General features: G+C 27.7%; 1 protein-coding gene across 1 annotated transcript in view; it reads left to right on the forward strand.

Annotated features, from left to right (window-relative positions):
- Positions 1-13,073, forward strand: part of Trpm (transient receptor potential cation channel, subfamily M) — a 264,967-nt gene that overhangs the window by 203,647 nt on the left and 48,247 nt on the right. The window contains exons 8-9 of the mRNA XM_087151134.1: positions 2,328-2,451; positions 3,942-4,014. Coding sequence (XP_087007260.1) covers positions 2,328-2,451; positions 3,942-4,014 — 197 coding nt within the window. The remainder of the gene's footprint in view (positions 1-2,327; positions 2,452-3,941; positions 4,015-13,073) is intronic.

Consider the following 13,073-nt stretch of genomic DNA (forward strand, 5'->3'; position numbering starts at 1 on the left):
TCGTAAATAAATAAATCTTATTATTGTTGAATGTTGAGTTTATTAATACTATTTTAATGTAGTTTAGTAATCCTATTGTAATTTAATTCATCATTTCTATGACTACTTAGTTAATCAATCCTATGATTGTTCATTTATCAACCTTTCTTTTTATTTAGATTACCATTCAGTTTATGATATTTGATTTACGATAGGTAGTTTTTCAATTCTCTGATTATATTTTTATCATTTCTATAAATTTTATTTTATCAATCCTTTTTATTATTCGAGCTTATAAATTCTATTGTTATTAAATTTATCATTCTTATGATTATTTAGTTTATCAGTCCTATTAACCTATTACTCTTTCTATTATGAATCAAATTTTATTTAGTTTATCAATCCTATTTATATTTAGTTTATCAATTGATTAAATAATGAAACTTTTTATTAAAAGGGAAACATGCTAAAATAAAAACTATAACAACTATGCATTAGAATAAAATTTTAAAGAAAATATTACTATCTTTTTTATGAATTGTTCGTAAATAAGATTTATTATATCTAAATGAGAAATGCCATTCCTGACTTGTTTATAGCTATAGCGCACAAATATAATTGGTTCTAGTTTGATATACATAGCGATTGATAATTTTAATTAAACAGATTCAAATCTTATTTATACTTTTACTTTCCTTTTTAAAAAAAACCGCAGTAAAAATAAATTTTACATGCAAATAACACTAAATTTTTTTTGCGATTGCTTATACTCATAAACAGTTCATTATTTCTAAGAATTAATTGAAAGTAAAAAAAAAAAAAAACTTTTTATTCTATCTTTTTTTTTTTGTTGTTGTTGTAGTCCTAGAACATGTTTAGACTATCATTAAATAATACCTATAAGATACGCATTTTAATCAGACTACGAGAAATACAGATCTATTCATTCACAAATTTTTTTTTAGAGTAGGAATTCTATCTAATAAAAAAAATTTCGTTATATTTTTATAATTCTTGATACTCGCTAAGTTTGCTATTTCTGAAAGCAAATTGAAATTGAAAAAGTTTTTATCCTGTCTTTTTTTTTTCTTTTTTCTTTCTTTTTTGTGCAAGTTGTTGTCTTAGTAAATGTTTGTACTATTCTTTAAATAGTACCTATATGCTAAGTATTTTAATCAATTACAGATCTATTGATTCTCAAACGTTTTTTGAAATAAGAATTCTATCCAAATAAAACAAGGCGGTACAGTTAGTATAAAAAAATAAATTACATACCATGGGCTGTCAGAATTTCTTTTTTTACTATTTTTAAATTTAACCTAGTTTTAGCAAGATAATTCCTTAGACCGGGATAGCCTGGTTGGTAGGGCGCTGAGCCCACGTCCAAGAGTTCGTGGGTTCGATCCCGCCAGCCAAAGACTCTCCGCGTATTATACGGTTACTGATGCACGTTAAATCTGTCGAGTAGCAAAGTCCTCCATGTTCGCATAACAAAATAATACCTCTGGGGGTACTGATCCAGGAGTTTCCTTGTCCTCTAGATTGAGTCGAAATTACAAGGCTACGGAGTTGAACATTAGTTATCGTAAACCCAAACTTGTGTCGACTGTTCAACGACCGATATAAAAAAAAGATAATTGCTTCGCTGTAACGACTAAACTCTCATAGGTCATATATATATATATATATATATATATATATATATATATATATATATATATATATATATATATATATATATATATATATATATATATATATATATATATATATATATATATATATATATATATATATATATATAAACATCAATTCTTCGCTATATTGACCTGCAGGAAAATTGTGACTCAAATTATTAAACAAACCCTCGAGGACATTCTAGCCCCAGATCAACTGGCCCCAGTCATGAACCAACAATAGAGCATGTCATCGTTAATTTTTACTAATCAACTTTTAGCCTTACATTTTGAATTTTTATCTACTTTTGATTTTAGACTTCATAGACTTCTAGTCAGACTTTTACTTTTAGACATTTACTATTTGAACTTTTAGCTTTCATTGATTTTAGTTTTGAGATTTTTTTATCTCTTGTTTCCTTGATTTTGATTGAGATTTTTTATATCTTGGCGCTATTGGGTTTCATTGCCTTTAACACATGTTTTTAATTGTCAAACTTTATTGTTAATCCACTTTTAACTGATCACCACCACTGTCATTTGGCGAAATTTTACTGTAACTTTAGTTTTTAGAGAAATTTTATTGTAATAATTTTACTTTTATCTCCGTATACCCCCCTGGGGTGGGTCGGAGTTCAACCTTACTTATATATATATATATATTCATTCTAGCTCTCTTTTGGAAGATGTGAAAGAACAGCTTCTCACGACAATCGAAAGAACTTTTCACTTAAGCAGAGAAAATTCTGAAAGATTACATGCTGAACTCATGCTATGTGTCAGAAGGAAAGATTTGGTAAGTACTTGATTTAGTAAAATATAATTGTTCCTTAGTATTGTTTCAAAATAGATACTTTCAAAATATTCGGACTTGCCATAAGAGGACAACACAATGCACAAAAATATCTTTTAGTTTACATAGAAAACAGGTAGTTACCACTTTTTTGTTTTTAGCCGTAAAACTAGTGGTAACAAAATTTTTCTCATTAATTTCCGTGATTTGATTGATATCAACTAGTTATAGTTGCAGTTTTTTTCCGGGGTACAAACAGAGCTTTATTAGTGTGAACACGCTTATCGTATTTCATCAATGTAAATTTTAAAAAAAAATAATAACAATTTAAATGCAACAATATTTGTATTTGGGGGAAATGGGTACGTTGTCTTTCACACATACCTATTCCAGCTACTCTGGAATTTCTGCAGCTTGCGAAAATATTTTTGTAGTTGAATCAAAGGATATGTATTTATATCAAACTACAATTCAAAGAATTTCGTGCATATAAATAAAATACACAGATTTGTTAACCCTTTCGCGCCGACTGTCACAAATACGTGCCAGCATAAAACCGTATCAATCAGGGTAAAAATATAAAACTGGTTACCAAAGTAGAGTTCTTTAGCAGTTTATTTGTGAGCGGGGTTATAATTGTTTGAATTATTTAATTCACCATTACTTTAGTTCAAAATAAAATTATTCAGTTATACTTTGAACTAGCATATGATTAAACTAACAATAATTAAAGTAAAAGCAAAGTAAGTCTGTCAAATTAGCAACGACTACATTTAAGTTACCGTTTTTTATTTAATTACATCCTGATTTTGTACGAATGCTTTTCTGAATCACCCGTCCCCTTTAATCTGTACTTGTTTATATATTAATTTAATTTCATATTTTAATCACAACCTATGATTGCATCAAATTTAATACCAATCAATGCTTAGATATCAATTGTGCTTTTTATATTCACGAAAATTTCTGATTATTGCATAAATCATGACTTATATTAAATATCAAATCATGTTTAATTTATCAAGCAAATATGCTTGATCTTCTGTAATGTTACCTAAATGCTGCATAATTCAAAATGTTTTTTAATTCAACTTGTAAATACTTCATGATGAATGGGTTAGGGGCCGCTGCGCGGCCCAGGCACCCAATATTAGTTAAATAAAAATAAAAAGAATCACCCGTCCCCAAGGTATTAAAGGTCAAATAAACAAATGGCCATATTCATAAGTTAAATTCAAATTCTGTTTCTTTTAAAAATTCCTGTTTTTGTTTACTAACACTGGAAACAATATTACGCAAAAGCCTTAGTTGTTGAATGGGTGTGCAATAGTAAATTTCCCACCACCTTTAAATTTAATATTTCTGTTTTGAGGCTTATCATTATTTTTTGAGATTTCAAACCTTCATCTTTGAAAGTTTGACATCAACTTGATAAATAATCACAGTATTATTTAGTTACCTTTCAGCAATTTACTTTTTTCTTTTCTCTGCAGATAACTGTCTTTCGAATGGGTGAAGGTCCATGTCAAGAATTGGATCAAGCAGTTTTAATAGCCCTTTTGAAAGGTAAGAAATAATGTTAGTCGTCACGTCTTTAATGTCCAGATTAACTTCTGTCCACCACCGACCTTAGGATACTTTTGGATATCCAGCAACGCTACGTGATATGCTTCACAGTGTTTCATTTCCTTTCTCTGGCACTCTATCATTGTTAATTCTTTTGTTCTACTGCGACAACTTATAGATCACTTTTAGGATCTTTTTTTTTAGAATAGAACTGTTTATACTAACTTTTAAAAATATACATGATTTATTTAATAGATATCGATTTATTTAGTTTATTGTCTTTTCATAGTCACGGGGTGCTTTAAAAAACTAATAAGACATAAAATAGATTGTATATAAAATGAAAATTTTCCAAAACAGCGTTACGAACGGAGTATGTTTAGGCACATAATTTTAATCGGGAAAAAATTCTAAAGTTGAGATTAATTTTTCTTCGAATCGTAGGAAACCTCATCGATTTTAATTCAACTTTTAATTTAAGAATTCATACTTGATGTTTTATCATCTATATTTATTTTATTTTTAAAAAAAAAATTCTTGTAGAAAGAAATTAGTTAAAAAATATTGCCAACTAATTCTATTTTTAACCCTTTGTACTCAGATATCGTCTCTGAGCAGTACCTACTAGAAAAGAGAAGTCCTTAGCACGGGTCACCAAGTTGTTTTTAAAGTTGAGATTAATTTTTCTTCGAATCGTAGGAAATCTTATCGATTTTAATTCAACTTTTAATTTAAGAATTCATACTTGATGTTTTATCATCTATATTTATTTTATTTTTAAAAAAAAATTCTTGTAGAAAGAAATTAGTTAAAAAATATTGCCAACTAATTCTATTTTTAACCCTTTGTACTCAGATATCGTCTCTGAGCAGTACCTACTAGAAAAGAGAAGTCCTTAGCACGGGTCACCAAGTTGTTTTTAAAGTTGAGATTAATTTTTCTTCGAATCGTAGGAAATCTTATCGATTTTAATTCAACTTTTAATTTAAGAATTCATACTTGATGTTTTATCATCTATATTTATTTTATTTTTAAAAAAAAAATTCTTGTAGAAAGAAATTAGTTAAAAAATTTTGCCAACTAATTCTATTTTTAACCCTTTGTACTCAGATATCGTCTCTGAGCAGTACCTACTAGAAAAGAGAAGTCCTTAGCACGGGTCACCAAGTTGTTTTTAAAGTTGAGAATAATTTTTCTTCGAATCGTAGGAAATCTTATCGATTTTAATTCAACTTTTAATTTAAGAATTCATACTTGATGTTTTATCATCTATATTTATTTTATTTTTAAAAAAAAATTTCTTGCAGAAAGAAATTAGTTAAAAAATATTGCCAACTAATTCTATTTTTAACCCTTTGTACTCAGATATCGTCTCTGAGCAGTACCTACTAGAAAAGAGAAGTCCTTAGCACGGGTCACCAAATTGTTTTTAAAGTTGAGATTAATTTTTCTTCGAATCGTAGGAAATCTTATCGATTTTAATTCAACTTTTAATTTAAGAATTCATACTTGATGTTTTATCATCTATATTTATTTTATTTTTAAAAAAAAAATTCTTGTCGAAAGAAATTAGTTAAAAAATTTTGCCAACTAATTCTATTTTTAACCCTTTGTACTCAGATATCGTCTCTGAGCAGTACCTACTAGAAAAGAGAAGTCCTTAGCACGGGTCACCAAGTTGTTTTTAAAGTTGAGATTAATTTTTCTTCGAATCGTAGGAAATCTTATCGATTTTAATTCAACTTTTAATTTAAGAATTCATACTTGATGTTTTATCATCTATATTTATTTTATTTTTAAAAAAAAATTCTTGTAGAAAGAAATTAGTTAAAAAATATTGCCAACTAATTCTATTTTTAACCCTTTGTACTCAAATATCGTCTCTGAGAAGTACCTACTAGAAAAGAGAAGTCCTTAGCACGGGTCACCAAGTTGTTTTTAAAGTTGAGATTAATTTTTCTTCGAATCGTAGGAAATCTTATCGATTTTAATTCAACTTTTAATTTAAGAATTCATACTTGATGTTTTATCATCTATATTTATTTTATTTTTTAAAAAAAATTCTTGTAGAAAGAAATTAGTTAAAAAATATTGCCAACTAATTCTATTTTTAACCCTTTGTACTCAGATATCGTCTCTGAGCAGTACCTACTAGAAAAGAGAAGTCCTTAGCACGGGTCACCAAGTTGTTTTTAAAGTTGAGATTAATTTTTCTTCGAATCGTAGGAAATCTTATCGATTTTAATTCAACTTTTAATTTAAGAATTCATACTTGATGTTTTATCATCTATATTTATTTTATTTTATTTTAAAAAAATTTCTTGCAGAAAGAAATTAGTTAAAAAATATTGCCAACTAATTCTATTTTAAACCCTTTGTACTCAGATATCGTCTCTGAGCAGTACCTACTAGAAAAGAGAAGTCCTTAGCACGGGTCACCAAATTGTTTTTAAAGTTGAGATTAATTTTTCTTCGAATCGTAGGAAATCTTATCGATTTTAATTCAACTTTTAATTTAAGAATTCATACTTGATGTTTTATCATCTATATTTATTTTATTTTTAAAAAAAAATTCTTGTCGAAAGAAATTAGTTAAAAAATTTTGCCAACTAATTCTATTTTTAACCCTTTGTACTCAGATATCGTCTCTGAGCAGTACCTACTAGAAAAGAGAAGTCCTTAGCACGGGTCACCAAGTTGTTTTTAAAGTTGAGATTAATTTTTCTTCGAATCGTAGGAAATCTTATCGATTTTAATTCAACTTTTAATTTAAGAATTCATACTTGATGTTTTATCATCTATATTTATTTTATTTTTAAAAAAAAATTCTTGTAGAAAGAAATTAGTTAAAAAATATTGCCAACTAATTCTATTTTTAACCCTTTGTACTCAAATATCGTCTCTGAGAAGTACCTACTAGAAAAGAGAAGTCCTTAGCACGGGTCACCAAGTTGTTTTTAAAGTTGAGATTAATTTTTCTTCGAATCGTAGGAAATCTTATCGATTTTAATTCAACTTTTAATTTAAGAATTCATACTTGATGTTTTATCATCTATATTTATTTTATTTTTTAAAAAAAATTCTTGTAGAAAGAAATTAGTTAAAAAATATTGCCAACTAATTCTATTTTTAACCCTTTGTACTCAGATATCGTCTCTGAGCAGTACCTACTAGAAAAGAGAAGTCCTTAGCACGGGTCACCAAGTTGTTTTTAAAGTTGAGATTAATTTTTCTTCGAATCGTAGGAAATCTTATCGATTTTAATTCAACTTTTAATTTAAGAATTCATACTTGATGTTTTATCATCTATATTTATTTTATTTTATTTTAAAAAAATTTCTTGCAGAAAGAAATTAGTTAAAAAATATTGCCAACTAATTCTATTTTAAACCCTTTGTACTCAGATATCGTCTCTGAGCAGTACCTACTAGAAAAGAGAAGTCCTTAGCACGGGTCACCAAGTTGTTTTTAAAGTTGAGATTAATTTTTCATCGAATCGTAGGAAATCTTATCGATTTTAATTCAACTTTTAATTTAAGAATTCATACTTGATGTTTTATCATCTATATTTATTTTATTTTATTTTAAAAAATTTCTTGCAGAAAGAAATTAGTTAAAAAATATTGCCAACTAATTCTATTTTTAACCCTTTGTACTCAGATATCGTCTCTGAGCAGTACCTACTAGAAAAGAGAAGTCCTTAGCACGGGTCACCAAGTTGTTTTTAAAGTTGAGATTAATTTTTCTTCGAATCGTAGGAAATCTTATCGATTTTAATTCAACTTTTAATTTAAGAATTCATACTTGATGTTTTATCATCTATATTTATTTTATTTTTAAAAAAAAATTCTTGTAGAAAGAAATTAGTTAAAAAATATTGCCAACTAATTCTATTTTTAACCCTTTGTACTCAAATATCGTCTCTGAGAAGTACCTACTAGAAAAGAGAAGTCCTTAGCACGGGTCACCAAGTTGTTTTTAAAGTTGAGATTAATTTTTCTTCGAATCGTAGGAAATCTTATCGATTTTAATTCAACTTTTAATTTAAGAATTCATACTTGATGTTTTATCATCTATATTTATTTTATTTTTTAAAAAAAATTCTTGTAGAAAGAAATTAGTTAAAAAATATTGCCAACTAATTCTATTTTTAACCCTTTGTACTCAGATATCGTCTCTGAGCAGTACCTACTAGAAAAGAGAAGTCCTTAGCACGGGTCACCAAGTTGTTTTTAAAGTTGAGATTAATTTTTCTTCGAATCGTAGGAAATCTTATCGATTTTAATTCAACTTTTAATTTAAGAATTCATACTTGATGTTTTATCATCTATATTTATTTTATTTTATTTTAAAAAAATTTCTTGCAGAAAGAAATTAGTTAAAAAATATTGCCAACTAATTCTATTTTAAACCCTTTGTACTCAGATATCGTCTCTGAGCAGTACCTACTAGAAAAGAGAAGTCCTTAGCACGGGTCACCAAATTGTTTTTAAAGTTGAGATTAATTTTTCTTCGAATCGTAGGAAATCTTATCGATTTTAATTCAACTTTTAATTTAAGAATTCATACTTGATGTTTTATCATCTATATTTATTTTATTTTTAAAAAAAAATTCTTGTCGAAAGAAATTAGTTAAAAAATTTTGCCAACTAATTCTATTTTTAACCCTTTGTACTCAGATATCGTCTCTGAGCAGTACCTACTAGAAAAGAGAAGTCCTTAGCACGGGTCACCAAGTTGTTTTTAAAGTTGAGATTAATTTTTCTTCGAATCGTAGGAAATCTTATCGATTTTAATTCAACTTTTAATTTAAGAATTCATACTTGATGTTTTATCATCTATATTTATTTTATTTTTAAAAAAAAATTCTTGTAGAAAGAAATTAGTTAAAAAATATTGCCAACTAATTCTATTTTTAACCCTTTGTACTCAAATATCGTCTCTGAGAAGTACCTACTAGAAAAGAGAAGTCCTTAGCACGGGTCACCAAGTTGTTTTTAAAGTTGAGATTAATTTTTCTTCGAATCGTAGGAAATCTTATCGTTTTTAATTCAACTTTTAATTTAAGAATTCATACTTGATGTTTTATCATCTATATTTATTTTATTTTTTAAAAAAAATTCTTGTAGAAAGAAATTAGTTAAAAAATATTGCCAACTAATTCTATTTTTAACCCTTTGTACTCAGATATCGTCTCTGAGCAGTACCTACTAGAAAAGAGAAGTCCTTAGCACGGGTCACCAAGTTGTTTTTAAAGTTGAGATTAATTTTTCTTCGAATCGTAGGAAATCTTATCGATTTTAATTCAACTTTTAATTTAAGAATTCATACTTGATGTTTTATCATCTATATTTATTTTATTTTATTTTAAAAAAATTTCTTGCAGAAAGAAATTAGTTAAAAAATATTGCCAACTAATTCTATTTTAAACCCTTTGTACTCAGATATCGTCTCTGAGCAGTACCTACTAGAAAAGAGAAGTCCTTAGCACGGGTCACCAAGTTGTTTTTAAAGTTGAGATTAATTTTTCATCGAATCGTAGGAAATCTTATCGATTTTAATTCAACTTTTAATTTAAGAATTCATACTTGATGTTTTATCATCTATATTTATTTTATTTTATTTTAAAAAATTTCTTGCAGAAAGAAATTAGTTAAAAAATATTGCCAACTAATTCTATTTTTAACCCTTTGTACTCAGATATCGTCTCTGAGCAGTACCTACTAGAAAAGAGAAGTCCTTAGCACGGGTCACCAAGTTGTTTTTAAAGTTGAGATTAATTTTTCTTCGAATCGTAGGAAATCTTATCGATTTTAATTCAACTTTTAATTTAAGAATTCATACTTGATGTTTTATCATCTATATTTATTTTATTTTTAAAAAAAAATTCTTGTAGAAAGAAATTAGTTAAAAAATATTGCCAACTAATTCTATTTTAAACCCTTTGTACTCAGATATCGTCTCTGAGCAGTACCTACTAGAAAAGAGAAGTCCTTAGCACGGGTCACCAAGTTGTTTTTAAAGTTGAGATTAATTTTTCTTCGAATCGTAGGAAATCTTATCGATTTTAATTCAACTTTTAATTTAAGAATTCATACTTGATGTTTTATCATCTATATTTATTTTATTTTATTTTAAAAAAATTTCTTGCAGAAAGAAATTAGTTAAAAAATATTGCCAACTAATTCTATTTTTAACCCTTTGTACTCAGATATCGTCTCTGAGCAGTACCTACTAGAAAAGAGAAGTCCTTAGCACGGGTCACCAAGTTGTTTTTAAAGTTGAGATTAATTTTTCTTCGAATCGTAGGAAATCTTATCGATTTTAATTCAACTTTTAATTTAAGAATTCATACTTGATGTTTTATCATCTATATTTATTTTATTTTATTTTAAAAAAATTTCTTGCAGAAAGAAATTAGTTAAAAAATATTGCCAACTAATTCTATTTTAAACCCTTTGTACTCAGATATCGTCTCTGAGCAGTACCTACTAGAAAAGAGAAGTCCTTAGCACGGGTCACCAAGTTGTTTTTAAAGTTGAGATTAATTTTTCTTCGAATCGTAGGAAATCTTATCGATTTTAATTCAACTTTTAATTTAAGAATTCATACTAGATGTTTTATTATCTATATTTATTTTATTTTATTTTAAACAAATTTCTTGCAGAAAGAAATTAGTTAAAAAATATTGCCAACTAATTCTATTTTTAACCCTTTGTACTCAGATATCGTCTCTGAGCAGTACCTACTAGAAAAGAGAAGTCCTTAGCACGGGTCACCAAGTTGTTTTTAAAGTTGAGATTAATTTTTCTTCGAATCGTAGGAAATCTTATCGATTTTAATTCAACTTTTAATTTAAGAATTCATACTTGATGTTTTATCATCTATATTTATTTTATTTTATTTTAAAAAATTTCTTGCAGAAAGAAATTAGTTAAAAAATATTGCCAACTAATTCTATTTTAAACCCTTTGTACTCAGATATCGTCTCTGAGCAGTACCTACTAGAAAAGAGAAGTCCTTAGCACGGGTCACCAAGTTGTTTTTAAAGTTGAGATTAATTTTTCTTCGAATCGTAGGAAATCTTATCGATTTTAATTCAACTTTTAATTTAAGAATTCATACTTGATGTTTTATCATCTATATTTATTTTATTTCTAAAAAAAAATTTCTTACAGAAAAAATTTAGTTAAAAAATATTGCCACTTAATTCTATATTTATCGCTTCGCACTCTGATATTACCTCTGAAAGAGAAGGCCTCAGCACGGGTCACCATAATTAAGAAATTTGATATTTTAGTAGTCCAAACAAAATGACATTTTCGTATTTACCTCCATTGTGCAGCTTAGTAGCTCGGACGTAGTGACATCTTTCTTATTTTTCACCCACTGCTCAGTTTATGTTCGTTACGTCGGATTACTGAATTGATCCGTGCTGAGGCCTTCTTTTTCTTAGGAGATGTTGCTCTGAGGCGCCATTAACAGTCACTACTCTAAAATTCAAAACTTTGGTACCTCAATTATTAGTAACTACTTTATTTTAAGAATGACAATTCATCGGCACCACAGTATGCGAGCAACCTAAACGGGTCGCGTTACTGGTAACTTAACATGATGAGCAACCAGAAAAAAGTGGTATTACCAGGACGTCTAGGTCATCACTGTATCAGAGTCTCAGACTAGGTAGTTGCCGGGCTACCTATTGCTTATATAACCTTTTCTTTCTCATTGACAGTTTTTGTCAATCTCGCGTAAATATGTAAATAGATTTTCTCAACTTTTTTCTGTTTTACTTCACTTGCGTAAATGTTAATAATATTCAGATCCATGTAAATATTATTATATTCTAATCTAGTTTAATCTCAATTATGTTTAATTTCCTATCGATTTCATCATATGTTCAACCGACTCACAATTAAACCAAGAATCACAATTGATAAACTACCACTTTAAAATATATATTTGTTGTCCGAAGCAAGTTGGCATCTCTGTATAATTTATTCTTGAATAAATAAGTGTTATAGCTTAGAATCCTATGTAAATGATAAATAAATATCAGTAAAACGATTTTTTTTTTCTTAGCTTTCGCATTGTTATTTTCAATTGTCGATTATATTCGAGTGTGAAAAATTATAGCAGCATAAAATACAACGCCGCTCGAATTATCTCGAGTGTGCTCAATGTGGCCTGTTTAGCGCTCTCGAATTAACTCGAAGCGCACAAGTTAAGGGGTTAATGCATACCTGCCAAGTTTCACTCTTTCCGAGAATGGATTTTCAGAGTGGTTGTAAAAGAATAAACGAAAAACAATTTGACTCAAAAATATATTTAAAATTTGTTCCGGTTGAAATTCGCTTGTGCAAGGATAATTACGCTTCTATATATTTATTGTAATTATTTATATGTAGTGGTGGTCAAACTCATTTATAATTATCATTATAATTCAAAAAGATAATTTGAATAACGAGTATTGCTACCACTTTAAATATGAAAATAAAATCATCCGGAAAATCTGGAAGGGTTTGCAAGTCCAAGGTTCTACCTTTTGGCACTTGCCTATTCATCAAAATTAACTTAATGAGAGCACACAAGGGACATATTTATATTAAATAATTTAATATTCAAGTTTAAATATGTTATCAAAGCTGCCAATTTAATTTACATTGCGGATAAATATTTTCTAGTGGTACAAAAATTAATGCTTAATAAATTCGATTCATACAGTTTTTTTTCCAAAACTACTTCTAAATAATTGAAAGAATTATATAAAATATCACTTTTTGAAAGTTTTTTTCGGTTTGAGACTTTTAAAAATTAGCCAGATTTACCGAAAATCCTCAAATTTTAGTTTATAGTTTTCTTCCATTCATTAAAATATTTCGCAGAAACCGGAGCAACTGACGTCTCTGTTCAATGCAAGATTCTTGGTTTAATAAATTCGATTCATTGGCTTTTCACCCACTACTACTTCTAAACCAGAAGCTTGTATAAAACGCCAGCTAGCTTTAGTTCTTTCGTCTGAAGAGAGTATTGAGTACTTCGGTTTGAGTTATCCTCTG

Source organism: Parasteatoda tepidariorum, chromosome 9, assembly GCF_982258835.1.
Source record: "Parasteatoda tepidariorum strain Cologne lab strain chromosome 9, Ptep-v5.0, whole genome shotgun sequence".
NCBI lineage: Eukaryota > Metazoa > Arthropoda > Arachnida > Araneae > Theridiidae > Parasteatoda > Parasteatoda tepidariorum.